Genomic DNA, 19845 nt, shown 5'->3' on the forward strand with positions numbered 1-19845 from the left:
CTGAGTTCCCGAGCCTCTACCAGCGCTCTATAGTTGTGTTTGTCGGCTGCTGTCAACTGTCCAAGGATTTCCCGTGGTTGTCCCTTCAAGCTCGTTGCCAGATATAATGCTTTCTGCTCCTCTGTCCATCCGTTCAGCTCTGCCAGTAACTCAAATTGTGCTCTATATGCTTCCCACGGTGCCTTCCCATCGAATTCCTGTGGCTTCCTTCGCACTGGATCACTCCTATTACTGACATTCATATCTGGGATGTGACTTCTAACGGGACTGAATATGTCTGCATTAGGGTTTAGCTGCAGGGTCTGTAAGGGGCTTGTCATTGTCTGGGGCTGGTTAAGTCGATGGTTAATGTATCCTCCTTGTGTAAAAGACAATAAATCGTCCTTTAACGTATCTAATTCGCTTTTAAATTTACTAATGTTTTCCATTTGTACTTCTTGCCACTGTTGTAGTCTCTCTTCTTGTTTATTTTCTTTCTCCTCCAATAGCTGTTGTAATCTCTCTTCTTGTTTATTTTGCTGTTCGAGCTGCCACTGTTGCAGGTTTTCTTCTCACTGCTGTTGTCTCTCTTCTTGTTTCTTTTCTTTTTCCTCCAACGACTGCTGTAACTTCTCTTGTTTATTTTCTTTCTCCTCTAACCACTGCTGTAGTCTCTCTTGTTTACTTTGCTGTTCGAGCTGCCATTGTTGTAGGTTTTCTTGCCACTTCTGTAATCTTTCTTCTTGTTTTTTTTCTTGTTCTTCTTGTTTCTTTTCTTTTTCCTCCAACAACTGTTGTAATCTCTCTTCTTGTTTATTTTGTTGTTCGAGCTGCCACTGTTGCAGGTTTTCTTGCAACTGCTGTTGTCTCTCTTCTTGTTTCTTTTCTCGTTCTTCTTGTTTTTTTTGCTACTCTTGTATTGCTGCCATCAAGTCTGCTAAGCTGTAGTTTGATTTGCCACTTCTCGCTTCCATTTCTTTTTTTTTTCGTTCCACTTCTGACACCAATTTGTTACGTCTCCGTTCGTTCGTTAATTTTCCGAAAATTCGTAAATTCGTTCCGACGAAACTTTAGCGACACAAGTCCTTTCTTAAATAAAACTGGTTTATTCGTTCCGAATACAACTTTATGATACACTTAATTTCAACAGTCGCTCTGTAACAAACACTATAATTCTCAACGAGCTTCTCACGTGCTTAACAATATTCTCTCTGACTGCAGTTCAATTACTCATTACCTCTCCGTCGCTTCGTGGTCGGTTTTATATATACAAGACTACACTATATCTAGAAAGATCACGAGATTTAAGGAAAAGACGTGAAAGTTCGAGAATGACGTGGCGTGATACTAGTCACGTAACCTCGATGTCGCAACAATTGATTTAATCCTGTAATTTACTGTTTGAGATGTGTGTGAGAGTTACCAAGTTGCCTTTGTAGGGGTAGAGGAGCGGCGTTTATTTTTGGATTTCAAAGGTGGTATCCCTAACCACACTCAGAACGATTAAAACAGCTCTATTGCACATAAAAAAAACTGTTAAATGCATTTAGAAAAATAGTTACTGAATTTTGCGGCTTCTTTTCTTTTAGTTTTTTTTTTTTCAAAATAAACATTTTATTCAACAGACACACTGCTGTTGCAATTGTTTATACATTTAAAGAAGTGTATATAGCTATGCCCCAAACGTTTACGTTGTTCTTAAAAAATAACTATATACGACTCAAAGGTATGTCTAAGGTGCTGTAACGCTAAAAAACTCGGTTTTAGTCATCTGTGGTAGGCAGAACACATATAGCCCATTTGTGTAGCTTTTCTTTTTTTGCTCAACAAAAACAACAACAACTTGCAAATAAGAATTGAGAAATATACTTTAACAATGAGAATATGAAGCATATACAGACTTTATATACATTAAAGTCATATATGTATATATACATGCATATCTGTTAAAATTGGCCTGGTATTGCCTGGTGGTTAACATACTCGACTCGCAATATGCGGGTTACGGGCTAGAATGCCGTCCACGAATATGCTCGCCAATTCAGCCGTGAGGGCGTTACAATGTGACGGTTAATTCCACTATTCGTTGGTAAAGAGTAGTTCAAGAGTTGGTGATAAGTGATGTTGACTAGCTGCCTTCCTTCTAGTCTATCACTTCAGAATCAAGGACAGCTAGCGCAGATAGTCTTGGAGTAGCGTTGCACAAAATTCAAAATAAACAAACTGTTAAAATCGGTTTTTAGTTTTAGCTCAGCAGTAAGTCTGAAAACTGATAATACTAACAGTTGGAATACGGTACCCTGGATGGGGAGAGCAAAGATAGTCCATTGTGTAGCTTTGCGCTTAACGACATATAACCAGTCACTTTTCATTGCTAATAAAACACACATGAGAGAAAAAATATATATATAAACACAATCTCAGAAATATGATATTAAAGTTTCCACACTACATAAATAAGTATGAATGCAACTGATAATATATCAGTCATGACAAGGCAAAACAACTATTAGATAAATAATGCCAATTATTCATCTTCAGCTAAATTTTATGTACACTAGCCATCTGTTGAGCTCATGTGAACTTAAGTGCAACTGATGAGTCATTAAGACTACGACATTTCATTTCAATATGGATTATAGCTACAACTAAAAGTAAGACTGCCAGCTAAACATCGATGTTATCAGTGTCGACCATTCCTCTCTTTGCATAGTTTAATTCAATCTTATAAATTCCCTCTTCCTTAAGGAAGATGTCGACTAATTTAGCAAGGGTGGGACAGGCGTTATAAACTATTAGACTTAATTCATGGAGAAATTGTCGACTAGGTATAGCAGGCTATTGGTGTCACAGAGAAATTGTAGAAGATGTTATGTTCTATTAGACTGATGTGAGGGAGAAACTGTCCACTAGATGTACCATACATTTTCATCTATTTTACTGAAGTCAGGGAGGAACAGTCGACTTAGTGGATAAGATGTTATCATCTAATAGACTAAAGTCAAGGAGAAAACGTCAATCAAGTGAAGCAGAAGTTATCATCTATTAGACTGAAGTCAGGAAGAAAGTGTCGACTACGTGGACCAGCGAATATCATTTATTAGACTGAAGTCAAGGAAAAAATGTCAACTAAGTGTAGCAGACGTTATCATCTATTAGACTGAAGTCAATAAGAAAGTATAGATTAGGAGTAACAGACGTTATCATATGTTAGATTGAAGTCAGGAAGAAAGTGTCGACTAGGAGTAGCAGACGTTATCATATATTAGATTGAAGTCAAGAAGAAAGTGTAGATTAGGAGTAACAGATGTTATCATATATTAGACTATATAAACTAGGTGGAACAGATGTTATCATCTATTAGATTAAAGTCAGGAAAAAGTGTCGACTGGGTGCAGCAAAAACTATTATTTTTAGACTGATGTCATGGAGAATGTGTCAACTAGGGTGACAAGGTATTATCATTTATTAGACTAAAGTCATGGAGAAAGTGCCAAATAGATTGACAAAACGTTATCATTTATTAGACTGAAATAAAGGAGAAAATGTAAAGCAGGTGGACCAAAAGTTATCATCTATTAGACTGGATTCGTGGAGGAAGTGTCAAATAGGTGGATCAAACATTATCATCTGTAAGAATGAAGTCATGGAGAAAATGTCATCTAGGTTTAGCGGACATTATCAGCTATTAAACTGAAGTCAAGGAGAAATTATCAACTAAGTGTAATAGATATGATCACTTATTGGACTGAAGTCATGGAAGAAGTGTCAAATATGTGGCCAAGGCATTATCATTTTTTAGACTAAAGTGCGGGTTATCATCAAAGGTTATCTTCTATTAGACTGAAATCATGGAGGAAGTTTCTACTAGATGTAGCAGACGATACCGTCTATTAGCCTGAATTCGAGGAGAAAGTGTCGACAATGGTGAACATATTGCTCTTATTTAGTAGATTGAAGTCAGGAAGAAAGTATAAATTTGGTGTAACAAAAGTTATCGTCTATTACGCTGAAGTTATGGAGTAAGTATCAACTAAGTGGAGAAGACATTATGATCTATTAGACTGAACTCAGAGACAAAGTCTACTAGGTGGACCGGATTGTATCATCTATTAGACTGTAGTTAGGAAGAAAGTGTTGAGTAGGCGTCATAGATGTTATCATTTATTAGACTGAGGCATAAAGTGTAAACTAGGTAAACAAGGTGTTATCATTTGTTAGACTGAAGTAAGATAGAGAGTGTCAAGTAGGTGAGCCAGAAGTTACCATCTATTAGATTGAAGTCATGGAGGAAATGCCATTCAATTGGACTAGACCTTACCATCTATTAGACTGAAGTCAGGGAGGAAGTGTTGACTAGGCATAGCAGACGTTATAATCTAATAGACTGATTTAGTGCAAAAACTGTCGACCAGGCCGAGGAAGTGTCAGTTATGTGGACAATGCGTTATCATCAATTAGATTGATGTCGATGTCAATTTAAATGGCATATGGTAGCACATATGATCGTATATTATGTTCTCCGTAATACGTCATATTAATGGCACCAGTTTACAGGATAATATGAATATTGTTTCCGCGACCAATGCTTATTTCTACTCATACTACTTTTGCTGCCTTATGCTTCACGTCTCTGTGTGAAACTGTGGCTGGATCTTGTTCAATACTTTCTCCATAAGAGCATACGCCTGTTATCTAACTGAAGGTTGATGCCGACTCGACTCTAGAAAAAATAATGTTCCACGTGTCGTTAGTTTATGTATGTGTTCTTGACACTATTGTAGGTGAGTTGTTTTGTGCTTTGCTTTGCACCTTATTGGACATTTAGCATACAAGCCTGTCTTATACAGCTTGTCTCTAGATTTTATCATAGGTAATAAATGTGATTTAGTTTCATGATATAACATATTAGATGGATGATAATAATTTGCCAGGTAATGAAATCTTAATAGATATACCAAGCTCTAGATTGCAGGAGTTCAGCACGCTGGAAGCATGCTATTTTCAGTGAATTCTACAAAAAGTATGAACGTGACATTGCTACCTTTAAGGTTCGTAAGTTTTCACTTGTCGCAGTACGGTAGGTATGTTGAATTGAAAATAATAATTGAGAACTGTTCCAAATGTGGCCATCAAAACATGCTTTACCTCAGCTTAGTATTTGATTTGGTTGTTTCAACTGGGCTTGGCGACTTAACCACAAAGACGTAACTGATTCAACGAAATAGGAAAGACACAAGAAATGTGTATATCATATCTCCATGAAGTCTGACATATCTCTGAAACACTACAGTTAGGTTGACTTCTTGCATTTAATTGAAGTATAAATCCTCATTTAAATGGATTTTTCATTAAGGGCGAACCCAAAAATAAAATAATTGAACAGTTGTTTAACCCTAAATAAAACAATAAATTATTGTGTTAGTAGCTCAGTTTTAACTTTTTAATTTAAATAGTGATTTATCGTCTTTTACGTTCCTAATGAATATTTGAAGCTGTTCCCTGTAATCTCAATATTTTATACAAATCACATTTCACTTACTAAAAAACAAGATTAATGTTTTTAAGAATTAACATTTTCTGGTAAATAATGTCAGTATGTTCGAGAGTCGAAATTATTTGTTACTTAAATACTAAATACTTTTACGTTTTGAAATAAATAAGTCACATTGTTTTGGCAACAATTTTTTTAATTGAAATTTTGCTTATCTTCAAAAACGACAGAAACTCTTACCAAAAAATCCTTCCTAGAAATTGTTTCACAGCTTTCAGGCTCATCAATTTTCTTCGGTATATTTAAAGTACTAAAAAAGAAATGAAATAGCTTGTTTTTACATTACTGCACAGTCCTACCACAAAATACTCACCTCAGAGCATTTCACAAAACACTTCATTGTTTTAAGCCTAGTCTTACCACAAAATATTCGATTACTTTTATTTTCATGGTCAGATGGTTAGGGCGCTCGACTCGCAATCTGCGGATCGCGGGTTCGAACTCCTGCTTTATAATATTACCGTCAATCCAATTATTCATTGGTAAAAGAGTAGTCCAAGAGTTGGTGGTGATGACTAGCTGCCTTCCCTCTAACTCTCGTGTAGCTTTGCGTGAAATTCAAAACAAACCAAAACCATACTTTTCTTTTAAAACCAGCTTTAGCATAAAATACCCCTTTAATTATGTTTTTAACTCAGTCTTACAATAAATCACCCCATTACCGTTGTTTTAAAGTGTATTTTTACTGAAAATCTAACATAAGCATCAGAAGCAAAATATGTGTGTGTGATAGGGAGTAAAAATGGAAGTGAATCAAGCTTGTAAAAAGTGCTGACAAACAATGGGGTTGGAGGCATATTCCACGGGAATATTTTTGTAATTGGAGTAGCAATTTGAGCCTATTTGAAATGCTTAAAACCAGAAAAAGAAACAAAAGCGAAATTAATTAGCAAATAAGCAGTTTAATGACCATTTACACGACATTTCACGTTTTACCTTCATCTCTTTATCTTATATTTTCGACTCTGTGTTTTTCCAGCTACCAAACTGACATTAGAAGATTTATCTGTATATAATGAGTCATTATTTTGGATAAATAGGAAATTAAACCAAACTTGGATAAATTATGAACCTATGGACGTTTATAGGGGGAAATGGATGCTATCAAACTGCATTGAAAATAACGCCTTAGCGTTACGTTTTATCTAAGTATTATATATTCAACATGTTCTTATTCCATTTTATCAAATTTATTAACATTTTGATTATAACGTTTTAAGCTTGGAATGAGGTTTCCATAAGGTTCAAATGAACTTTGGTGTTCGAAGGAATATGTACAACCTGTGCTATAAAGAGACTTTTTAGAAGTTTGTGACTCTTTACTTTATTACTAACTTTGAGAAGTGTGTTACTCCTTGCTTTATTACTAACTTTGAGAAGTTTGTGACTCTTTACTTTATTACTAACTTTGAGAAGTTTGTGACTCTTTACTTTATTACTAACTTTGAGAAGTTTGTGACTCTTTACTTTATTACTAACTTTGAGAAGTTTGTGACTCTTTACTTTATTACTAACTTTGAGAAGTTTGTGACTCTTTACTTTATTACTAACTTTGAGAAGTTTGTAAATCTTTACTTTATTACTAACTTTGAGAAGTTTGTAAATCTTTACTTTATTACTAACTTTGAGAAGTTTGTGACTCTTTAATTTATTTATCATTTATACTTAATTATAACGAAAATTAATTATTTCTTCAACCTGTTGATTAACTCACAAATATAACTAAACAGTCACTTACTTTCAAGCTCTCAACTTGGTTAAAACACAAATCCAAAATTTACATCACTGATCTGACTTACTAACTCTACAACTCACTAACAGACTGGTGTTATCATATTATAATTTGTTTTTAAGTCTTTAGAATATTCAAGATCTCACGTGAAATCCATACACTTGGTAACTTTCTAGGTATCACCCACAATCATTACTTCATGCTCAAAACGTTCACTAGCAAACAATGCAAAGCATCTAGATTAAGATATTAAAAACATACCCTACAACAGTACTATGTAAATGAGAGAAAAAAACTCTCATACAGTAGTCAAATATTATTCTTAAATTTGTTTGTCTTAAAAGCAAACAAGAAAACAGAGTTTTGGTTGTGCATAAACTACAAATACTGTACAATGAACGACTATAAGTCTGTGATGTGGATTAATTGATGAATCACACTAATGTTTTTTTATAAAATGTTCTCATGAGAGGGCATAATTCATTTAACTCCTGTAGAAGAGTTAATAACATCCAGAGTGTACGTGAACGTTTTCATCTATCATACCTACTCTCACAATGCTGTATCTCTCTTTGATGGACAAGGGCTTTTTGTAAACTGGGTTTGGGATGACCTTGAATGGCGTACATGTTATCAAGTCCTCTAATGACATTTGTGATCCAAGCGTTGATCATGTTTCTTAATGAATGAGCATGTAACACAATATTTTATGGCGTTTTGTGGAATTTTTCCATAACTAATTTTAAGTAGACTTGCCAACTCTCCAAATATCAGTCCAAGAATATTTTATGACAAGGATATCATAGCGTCTTCTAGCGATGCACAGTGAGACAAAGAAAATCTACTTCTCATCAGTGGAAGACAAAACGCTGTATGAATTGCTCACTAACGACAAGTAATTTCTTTCGTAGGAAAATTCTGCAAAATGTAAGTTCCAAGATTACATCAGTTTTATGGCAAAAGAAATGAATATATATATATATATATATGTGTGTATGTGTATTCAAATGACAGAAAATGTAAAAAAAAAAGCCAAAATATAAGCCGGGAGGGGGCCCTTTACCAGAAGTCAGAGATGATAGGTCAATCTTGGGAAACTCCTGGACAAATCAGGAGGGCTGTAACTTTAATTCTAGGCCATTCTCTCGCAACCTGGTGTTAATTAAAGGTCTGAATAGAGTCGCCAGGCAGAGTATTACAATGGTAGTCTTCATTAATTGTTATTGGTGTTAAATATTATGGCATATCAAAAAGTTATTTAACTCTTATTGTTAAAGCAATGTTATCTTATGTAATTTTTAATTTCTTATTACATTACATTGTAGGTCCACATGTTACAGTCTGTACAGAAGGTGCGCTTACTAACTAATCCGGTAGAGAGTTTAGCAAGTTCCAATAAATAAGCAACTCTCATCCTACTAAAACAAATATTAGACATATAAATTGCTGGAGCAAAACATTATCAATTTAATTTCCTCTGTATATGTAATTCCGCAAATCTTACAGTAGAAGAACTACATAATTTGTAATTTTAGGTGTAAAGAAATTTTATGAAAAAGGGCAACATACTGTAAAAATAAGTTCTGAGTTTTTCCATGTCTGTATTTATTCAGTTTTCCACGGTAAAAAAATAGCACATTTTCTTGTTTTCTTCTTCTTTTTTTTTACTTACCCTGTATTTTGTACTTCTGACGACGAAACAATATCCTGCTGAGCATCCCAAAGTAAACATTCTATACATTTCTGACGATCACTCGCTTTGCAGAGAGCACTTCCTTCATGGGTGTTGTACTCCAAGTCCGTCCATCTCCAATGGTCACATCCTGGAGCATAAAATAAGCGCAACTCCATATTTCACTCAAGATGGACCATGGATATGTGGCATTCTTCATCGATTTAACCGTCTATTCACATTAAAACATTCCTTCGTCTTTATTAATACCAATCGTTGTTCAAAAACAAGTGCTTATACATATATCAATGTACTATTAAACAGTTTTCACAATAAAGTTTCTAGAACTGATTGTTCTTATAACTATAGAAGCAAAAAGAATTAAACATACAACAAATAGAAATTAAGAATTTCTAGAAGAGAAACAGCAACAAATCGTAAAGATATTTTTACAACACTTTCACATTTATCTTTGGAAGTCGAACTGTTGTTCTAAAGATAATCGGAGTTATTCGCAGGAAGCTCAGGGTGGATTATAAAATTACAATGATTATCTAATTCATGTATGAAAATCGCCTGACGATGCTACTTGCTCTAATCCACACATTCGTTACTTACCCATTAAGTTTCTTGACCAACAACAGATGGTGTTTACTCAGTCAAATCAAGCCTCCAAAGATCAGGAAGACAAACACCGTGAAACTTCACATTCCTCCAGGTGTCCTCAATAAGATTAACCAATGTTGTTTTCAACAGATGATTATTGTCGGTCAGTCTCACAGCGTCATAAAAAAGAAGCTAATACCCAGATATATATATATACTTGGCATGGGGAGCTTAAGTTCGGCTGATGTATAAGTTGTTTTGGTATATTTTTAGATTATGGCCTCTGTTCTCTAGGCAGAACTATGGAACTAAATGACTATTATATGTATAAGGCCTCACATGGGCGTCCGCAGAGGGCAAGGGGCACTTGCTCCCTCTGGAAAATGAGAAATATAATTCTTTCTTTATTCATTTAGTATATATTTATGAATTTCGAAGTTTTTTTATTCACTTCACAATTTCACACTATTTATTACATTTAATTTTCAAAATCTAATACCTCCCAGAGGCATAGCAGTATGTCTGCGGACTTACAACGCTCGAATCTGGGTTTCGATACCCGTGGTGGGCAAAGCACAAATAGCCCATTGTGTAGCTTTGTGGTTAATCACAAACAAAATCTAATAAAAATCGCCAGGTTTGTCAGCAGCTTTATATAAAACCTCTAGATACCTACCCTGTAGCTAAATATTGACAAACGTCGCTACCATGGCAACTTCTTGGATATTGGTCATGACAATTCTCGCTCAGGTCACCAAAGAGACCGACGCGATCTTGCCGACATCTCCTGAACCCTGACACGGTGTGATCGGGGTCAGCCTGTTGCCACCTGCGGTAAAACTGGCAGCAGGTTATCAAAGGGACTGACCCAGTCTTGCCGACACCCCCTGAGCCCTGACTGTGATCGGGATCAACCTGCTGCCACCTGCCTGTAATACTAACGCAGTCTTGCAGACATCCCATGAGACAGCGTGATCGGGGTCAACCAAAATTTATTATTATGGAGTATATATAGCTACAAGTCTGCAGTATGGCTTAAACCAACCTTACAAATATTAAACCCATCAAATATGACTGTGGGAACTTGCCTATTCTCTTGACTGTAATGGCAAAACTTTAAAGGTGGGTCCATCGTCCCTTTAGTTTGACTTTGCCCCTCCCCCCCGGAAAAATTTCTGCGGACGCACGTGAGTCCTCACTATATTTACCTAATTTTGCTCTGAGGAAAATATTTGCCCAGTTACCTTGCTTTAATTTTGTTTTGAATGGAAACTTTACCTAACTGTCTTTGTGAATTTCAGGACTACATAGGCGTCTATCTAGGGCGCTAAATACCCAAGGGATCCAGTGTAAGTAGGGGAGTGGCCTTAATATCTACCTAGGATGCCAGTTAAGACATCGCCAACCCTGTTGAATTTTGTTCTTACGAATTCCGAATGTTTCTCCGCTCAATATAGGCCTAATCTTCAAATTACATCGAAAAGGATAAATACTTTTAGTAGGGGAGGGGGGGGGCAAAGTCCAAATCGACATAATATATATATATATATATATATAATCAATGAATAGACCCGGCATGGCCAGGTGGTTAGGGCGCGTGACTCGCAATCTGAATCCCCGTCTCACCAAACATGTCCACCCTTTCAGCCGCAGGGGCGTTATTATGTGACGGTCATTCCCTCTATTAGTTGGTAAAAGAGTAGCCCAAGAGTTGGCAGTGGATGGTAGTGACTAGCTGCCTTCCTTCTAGTCTTTCACTGCGAAATTAGGGATGGCTAGCGCAGATAGTCCTCGTGTAGCTTTGCGCGAAATTTAAAACAAATAAACAAACAAATTGAATGAATAAAGAAAGAAATAGTTTCTCATTTTCCAGAAGAGACAAGTGCTCCCTTACATACACTCTGATTAACTGTGGCTTTTTGGCAATTCAAGCAATTCAATTTCAAACGTTAACAAGTTTACCTCTAGAAAATTTCTAACTTCATAGGACGAGGTACCACCTTTAAATTTCCTAGGTTTGACTTAACTTCCCCGAATTCTGTCCTTAACCAGAATTTATTTTCTTTAAATAACCAATAAACTGGAAACTGGTAGTTGTATTGCAGCTTTGTTCGTTAAATATTTACTCTGTATGCAGTAGATTAAATGGTTCAAATTTCGCCCTATTTTATTTTCCTCGTAATGGAAAATACCTAGGTAGAAATTCAGCTAGATTGCTAAGGCACTTTCGTGTAATAACAGTTCAAATTATGGTTATATAGAGTATTTCTTTGTGGCAAGTATGCATGTGATTTTTGTATGATGTAAAGTAGGTGCAACTATTAGTATACAACTCTGCGAAAAAATTATGTTATGTAAATTCGGTTAATATTATTGTTTGGAAAACGTTGGATTGTCACAGAGGCGCCATTTAGGTATGGCAAAGAGCAGTCCCTCTCCTCTTTGCTTATATCATTTCTTTATTTTGAGAACAACAAAATATACAAGATGTGTAGTTTGCGTATTTAAATATTTATTAAATAATCAGAGCAGACGCTCTCAAAATAAACCGATTTTTACATTCTATCCTTTAGAAAACTTAAGACCATCCAAGGACCTAACTCCCCTAAATTTCCTATAAATGTTGCCCCTCTCTCCTGACTGAAATCTAAAAAGGCGCCTTTGAATGGTCATAAGGAATGTAAAAGCTCAAGCTGCCTTTAATGTTTTAGATACTGAAAATTAAATAATTTCAGTGATGTAGCTAACTTACTTGCTGGGTTACGAGAATTTCAACTTCGAATTACTGAGTTTTTAACTGGTACAATATGGTAAAAAAAGGCACTGTACTCAACAAAAATGAATGGATCTTTATTATTTAAGAAACTTTGATATTAATATATTAGACTTCTAATGATGCTTTGTCGGTTCACTGAACAACACAATTAATGATATTAATATTGTCGGATCAGTAAAGTAGTCCACGAATAATTACATGTCTTATATTAACCTTCATCGAGAACAGCCTACAGCCAGACAAGCTTCATGATGTTAAGAAAACACGTAGGTTCGTGAAGTCAATTTATCCATTAACTGTCATTGTTCCAATTTGGGAACATATTTGGAATTACAATTTCTACCTATATAAAGATATATTAAAATGATAAATTGTTGTGACATATTTGTTACAAACTCCCTGAAGAGTGTAATCTTCTTAAACTTGTTACTCAGTGCTTCATCACGTACTGAAATGATTTGTTTTAGGCTAAGTACTTTTACTTAAATTTTATTGATTATAGCCATAATCTTGAGATATATGATTATTCTTTAACACTAACTGTATGTTATGAGAATATTTCATGAATTTTCAAGAAATATTATATGTTGAATAAATTTCTTCCCAAATGGGTACAATAGAAAAATTTAGGGAGAATAAATAACTTCAGTTGCAGTCATTGTATATGCTTTGATCTTTTACTATATTTGAGCTAAATATAGTAAAATAATATGCTAAATTGGGGATGGTGCAACTTTCATGCTATTATACATACATAATTTATTCCAAAATAGTTCGTTTTATTTTATTTTTTAATTGATGTGTCTGTTTCCAGAAAATGTCAAAATTTCCGACACTTCAAGAAGCTCTTGATCTAGTGCTGGCAGGTGATGCAGATATTATCAGCATTTTACCGCCAGAAGATAACCAACTGCTTACAGACGAAAAAAAATATTGATGATGATTTGCTTGAAAGCAATGAGAATGTACAACCGACGAACACAGTTTATCGCATTATGTTTCTGGGAGAGTATATGTCAGTAAAAATGACATGGATGAAGATTATGGTGATAATGAACCACTAGGTTCATCCCGTGAAAATTTGAGCACTAAGCACAAAAAAGGGAAAATATTAGATCGCATGGAAGTGAAATGAAGAAAATGAAAAACTAAAAACTTTCCTCAAAAGAATTATATTAGACCACTGACTGAGTACTACCCAGAGCTATGCTCACTTCCCCCTGGTGAAATGTTTTTAATAAAGATATTTAAAATATGATAGTAGAAGAAATACTCAGGTATGCTCAATAAAATGCAAATTCCCTAAATTTACAAATAACAATGCAAGTCTCTTATATTTTTCTGGCATATTCATTTCGTCAGGTTACCATAAACTTCCAAGAGGGAAATGAACAAGGAAAGATCAAATGATGTTATTGTTCCACGTTTCAAAAATAATGTCTAGAAACATATTTCGATAAACAAAACGTTACTTACACATATCAACTAATAACAACTTGGACACCACAGATGAAGTTGCAAACTGAGACCACTCCTCGAATTGACAAATAAATCATTGCAACAGTTTGATGTTTTTCAGGAGAATCTTTCAATTGATGAATGTATGGTCCAATATTTTGTAAAATAATTATTCAAGGAAATTCAATAAAGTTTGGTTACAAACTGTGGTGTTTATATTCACCCTATGGTTATCCTTTCAAGTTTTATATCTGTTGTAGTAGGATAATGTCTACTGATGACGTCCTCTAGGTACAAGGGTTGTTGAAGATATGCTTTCTTGTATTAACGATCTTAGTATTCATACAGTTTTGTTTGACAATTTTTCCCCTTCTGTAATTTCATGTCGAGATTCCAAGAAAAAATGTGAGAGCAACAGGGGCAGTTTGGGATAATAGGCTACAGAAATGCCCTCTGACAGATTCAAATCAATGACGAAGACAGCGCGGAATCTATGAGTATTACTCTGATGGCAAATGGAACGGCAATCCTCCTGTAACTGTGATTACAAACTATGACACCGTTGATCCACTTATTGATGCTCAACGCTTATAAAGTGCTGTAAAGAAGAAGGTTTCTATATAATAGAAGTATGGGAGGAGTTGATCTGATGGATCGCTATATATTTCAATATAGGCCACCAATTCGATCTAAAAAGTGGTACTTTCTTCTTTTTTTTTTTACAAATGTTAAATATGTTGCACATTACCTCATTGTTGATCCATAGGGAAGTACCAGAGACAAAATTAGATCAGCTTGAATTTACACGATGTATCGTTGTTTACTGACGTGCCTGCACAACAGATGAGTGAAACTGAACCTAGTGGTAATCAAGTACATGTAAAATTACATATGCATCATGTATCTATTGAAAAAGTTGAACAAGGTAGGTGTAAACACTGTAAAAACAATGCTAAACTGATGTGTTCAGAACGTAAGTTGCTTCTCCATAACCACGGTATGAATGTTTATCATGAAAGTTAGTTACATTTATGCTGTAGGTTGTAATTCTGCCTATGTTGATTTTGTTTTTCTTAGAATGACATTATATATGTAAAAAATAATTACGTTTGTAGCTCTAAATAACAATAAATAAAACATTTGTAATACTAGTATATTTTTAAACCTAATGTTTGCAAACAATATTCTCATCACTGAACAACACATTGACATGATTTCCAGCCATTGTTCCTATATGGGAACATGTCATATTTACTATGTAAGCACTTGGAGCTTTAAAATAAATTTATATATACCTTAATTTAGTTCGTTTGGACATAATTTGAAAGGGAAAATAATTTTCAGCAAAAATTTCTATTGTTGGCAATTAATGGATTAACACAAAAATACAAAACCATACAGCTCGAGCGCTTTCGAAAGATGGATCTTTCTTCTTCAGGGGCAGAATGGGAATGAGCCAAACAAGCTTGAAATTTATAAATGATTCTATCAACAAGCCAACTTATTTCTAAAGATATCACTTGCGTTTGTGATAAGATTTATCAATATGTTCATAAATCACGAAAATAATTTATAACATTTTACTTTGACAGTGTTTAACTCTATCCTGCACTGTGTCTTAGAAATTGACATCCTGACAATGTATAATTCTAGCATGTACTGTGCTGTGTAGACTGACATCTTAACAGTGTTTAATTGTAGCATTTACTGTGTCGTGTAGACTGGCATCGTGACAGTGTTTAATTCTAGTATGCACTGAAAGGAAGATTAAATTATCTATATCTGTATGTCTGTTGGAATTTAGTAACTTCCCAAATGGGTAAAACCAATACTAACTATGCCTATATAAAAGTGTAAATTTAAAATCAGACAATGGGTTTTAAGTCACTTACAGAAAAAAAATGTGGACCGAAAACAACGGTGTAATACACACTTCAGCTGAAGACATGAAGCAGGAATACGGTTATTATATATATATATATACATCAGAAATATATAGCATTATCTGTTAATCCATTTTCTGCGTAACCTTTGCTTCAGCAAACTGCAAATCTCTACTATAAAAATAACATTAGGCAATACATATTCCGAAGAGCGGTTTTAAAATGCCTGATCTATATAAATCATTATTTTTTAATTTTATTTGCTCTGTCCTTCTCTGTGTTTGAAAATTATACTGTGAAGTAACTTTGACAAAATGGGGACTTTAAATACACATATATGTAAAAAACAAACCTTTCCCGTCGTCCGATGAATCTAAACTGTTCATCTCAAGTAGCTTTCCCTTTTTACCAATATTTTCAACAATTCTGAGGACACGTGCAGTATTTCAGTATCTTATTTTGCTAATGTTACATTTCGAGAACAATTCACGCTTTCAGAAACTTTCTGACAAATCTCCTGCCTCTTGAACTTATAGTTAAAGGTGCACGTTATTCTGACAGCTTGTAGCTCGTGGAATACACGCTATTCAGCTTAGGAAGTGTGGTGTCATCTATTGGAAAACATCAGCCTATTTCAGCGTCCTTTGTTTCTCACGAACACCTCAGTACACACGAAGGTCAAATAATTCTGAACAAAAAATGTTTTGAGTACGTGCGCTATTGCACTCCTGGGTAATGCCATTCTTTACATTACATGATAGAGCTTTGTATAGTCTAACCTATGAATAATAACTTTGTGTGTAGGTAGCTGGAAAACAGGAATTAAACGTGACAGGCCGCATGTAACAAGCGAACTCCTTTATTTCCTTACCATTTGCAACTTTATGAAATCTATTCGACTTTTTGATTTATCTGCTTTTTTGTCTATAAATTATAAATATGAAAAAAAAAACATATACCAGTTACCTTAAATACATTTTATTGAATAAGCATGAAAACTTTGTATATATATAAAGTTAGGGAAAAAATGACCCCACTCTCCAAGTAATAATAAAAACTTTTTATTTCTGCCATTGTCTGGAGAGTAGAGGTAATGTTTTAAGCTTTATTGTCAAAATGTTTAAATCCTTCCAGTATTTACTACAAACAATGAATAAAAAACTGAATATGTATATATGTGTGTGTGTGTGTATATTATTATTATTATTATGAAGCCAATATAAACAGCTCTACAGTGGTGGGACAGTCGTCAATTAATTTATTTATTATCAGCAACGACATAACAAGTATATATTAACGTACAAACCGCGTCTCCTATGTTCCAAAGGTTTTTCAGAGTTCACGATTCATAGAATTACTTCGCGAAAAATAAAAGTATAAAAGTGGTAATAATTTTATTCAGAATCTGTAATATTGCAACACATAGTAAACAGTAACCGTTCTATGTGAAGAACGAAATGTTGTTTTAATATGATATATTATATAAACTGAATATTAAATTTTAGCTTTCATATAAACTGAATATTAAATTTTAGCTTTCATATAAACTGAATATTAACTTTTAGTTTTCATATAAACTGAATATTAAATTTTAGTTTCATATAAACTGAATATTAAATTTTAGTTTTCATATAAACTGAATATTAAATTTTAGCTTTCACAATTACTCAATAAAAGGTTTTCATTGTAAGTGGAAGGTGTTGATTTGTATATGATGCTGCAATTAAAAGACAGGTTATGATAATATGGCGTAAGGAGAAAAGAAGCGGATGACAATTTTGCAATGTTAGTATTACCTCACAGTTTAATGCTTTGCTGACTTTGATCCTTTGTGAAGGTGTATATTGCTATTGTATTAACAACGAATCTCTGAGTCAATTGGATCATTGTGTAACTTTTGGTAACCAAATAAGGTCCACACGAAATCCTGAAATCTGGATAAGTAGGAATAAGATTTAGATATCTGAAGGGCTTGATCTGAGGAGGCTTTTGTTTCGGCTTTTTCTTTGGATATAGTGGTTTGGATGGTTTCCTATCTCCCAAAAGTTAACTACTCCCATTGCTCTGGTCATGGCTATCCACATGTTCTTACGATTCTATGAACATGGACGCTCTATAAAAAGGTGTGCTTGTCTTTAGCCGTTTGGAAATTGTATTAGCAGCGATAGAAATTCTTCTCTCGCCGGTTTGCTCTCTCTGCAACTGGAATATCGTCATAATCGCATCCACATCTGCTGCACTGGTAGCACGTCCAGCATTTTGCTACGTTACACTTAGAAGTAAGCTTCGAATCTGATGCTTCTGATATCTGTCCTCAGAGATATGTGCAATCTTGACAGAAAATCTGCCAGTTTCCGATGACTTCTAGCTTCGCAAGAATTTCTATAGATATTGTGGATGTCCACCAGAAACAAAAACCATTGTATCTCTTCCAGTTTTTTTATTTGTTTTTGGGAGGGGGGTAACTAACGCCATTTTACTCCTCATACGACATTGCATATTCTGAAAATTTGCAAGAGAGATGAGGAAATACTAATTGTGTATCTCCCTGAAGTAAAATACCGTAACTAGCCTTGTTGACTCAGATATTCGTTATTAAATCCAAATCATTAAATGAAGATCTGTGATGGTTCACATCATATCTTAACATTTTGTGTCAGTTGTCACAATGGAAAATGCAAAAGATATTTTTCATTATCTGTATTCCTTCTAGTTTATCAAGGTGAACGTTTCATACACATTTCTAGCTGTGTTTGTAGTTCTCACAATAGAACATTGGTCAAGGAATGTGGCTAAATTTCTTTCATCCTAGCAACCTATTGTTATGGATCATTCCCCTATGTTGTTATGTGTGCTTTCTCTTGGAAAAAAAATGCTTTAAAGTAGAATACACTTTGGAAGGTCATCTTTTTCATTAGTAGGTCAGGTGATATGTTGCAGATATATCCTCCCTTATTTCCATATTGGAATAATCATCAGTGATATGAGTAATGCCTGTACACTGAGATAGATGAAATTATATAATAGTGTACATAATGATATCTCTCTTTTTTCTGGAGCAAGTGGAAACTGGAAAAAAATGTTAATCTGAAAAACGTTTAGAGCTAGTTTGCTCGCCACTTTGGTTGCCTTTGTTGCAAATGAAAGTTACTTTTTGCTTTGTTTTTCCATTGTGTCGGACTCTTTCTCCAATCATAGAGTCAGGGAAATCAGTTTAACTCCTTAATACATTTCCTGATTTTCTTCAAGCTATTGCATACACAACCTTTATCTCTAAGGTTATCAGTACAGTTTGAGAATACCATAGAATAAGTAGTAAGGAGGGAGAAATTTTAGTGTCATAACCACAGGATTTTCATTGTGAAGTTTTGTTTTCTTGACAAGTACATTTTACTGTGTTTTTCTGAACTCTTGTATGCTATAAGTTTTATTATATTTGAATGATGAAATAGCAAATTTCACAGGTAGAAGGACTAATAACTATGAGGAAGAATGTGTCACTATGGGTAGATAGCCAGCTGTCCGAGAGAGTAGTTTGGTCTCAGAGAAGTTCTTTCCTGGATACTGGACTTTGACCGCTGCTGTGAAGGTTCATGATTATGATCTTGCTGCAGCTGCAAGCTCAGGAAGAGAAACTATCACTGCCTGAAACTTCTAGAATTATTAGTCGAATTCTGTCCACAAACAATTGATATCAGTATACAAGTCTTGTAATGTGGCAAGTCTGAGATTGAATAGGGCAATCTTTATAGGACTCCCCAGGTACCTGCTGACCAGGGTTTCCAAACCCTGATATTTGGAGGTGCTGCTGAGTTGTTTCACAAGCAGGTGAGTTAGTGAGCACTGATAATGATCTAAGGAATATTCAAGGGCCACTTCATGATGGGAGGCATGCTAGCAGTATGACTGTTGGTCATAGAGAAACCTTGGAACATGCAGGCCCCTGGAGGAGCTGTCCTTGACAACTCCTTATTCTATAGACAGAGATCTAATGTTTGTCTAAACATTAGAGTTCCTGAGCACAATTACTACACCATACATCCAATGTCTAAAACATCTCAGCTTAGTTTGGTTGAGAATCCATGAGAGAAAGGCTGCTACCATCATCACAGGTCTCTGTGAGTGAGGTTAAGCAAATTTCTCACATATTGTTCAAGGATGCAGCTAATAAAAGATTTAGTTTGT

At 34.7% G+C, this 19845-nt stretch overlaps 1 protein-coding gene and 1 long non-coding RNA gene across 4 annotated transcripts in view; one reads left to right on the top strand and one right to left on the bottom strand.

The window, feature by feature from the left end:
* LOC111087977 overlaps window positions 1-16347 on the bottom strand; it is a 36124-nt gene extending 19777 nt beyond the window's left edge. The window contains exons 1-3 of one of the 3 annotated variants that reach the window (XM_022396583.1): window positions 16013-16347; window positions 8938-9088; window positions 5714-5783 (exon numbers count right to left, since the gene is read on the bottom strand). In XM_022396583.1, the coding sequence (XP_022252291.1) occupies window positions 5714-5783; window positions 8938-9088; window positions 16013-16046 (255 nt within the window). In that variant the 5' untranslated portion in view covers window positions 16047-16347. Of the gene's footprint in view, window positions 1-5713; window positions 5784-8937; window positions 9170-16012 lie in introns of all 3 variants that reach the window. The other 2 variants (XM_022396581.1, XM_022396582.1) reach the window with 2 other exon arrangements.
* On the top strand, window positions 4606-14207 carry LOC111087979. Its single transcript, XR_002612598.1, has 2 exons — window positions 4606-4763; window positions 13134-14207. It is a non-coding gene; the product is annotated as an uncharacterized LOC111087979 (long non-coding RNA).
* Window positions 16348-19845: the final 3498 nt, after the last annotated feature.

Source organism: Limulus polyphemus, unplaced genomic scaffold (genome assembly GCF_000517525.1).
Source record: "Limulus polyphemus unplaced genomic scaffold, Limulus_polyphemus-2.1.2 Scaffold2935, whole genome shotgun sequence".
In the NCBI taxonomy this organism is placed as follows: Eukaryota; Metazoa; Arthropoda; class Merostomata; order Xiphosura; family Limulidae; genus Limulus; species Limulus polyphemus.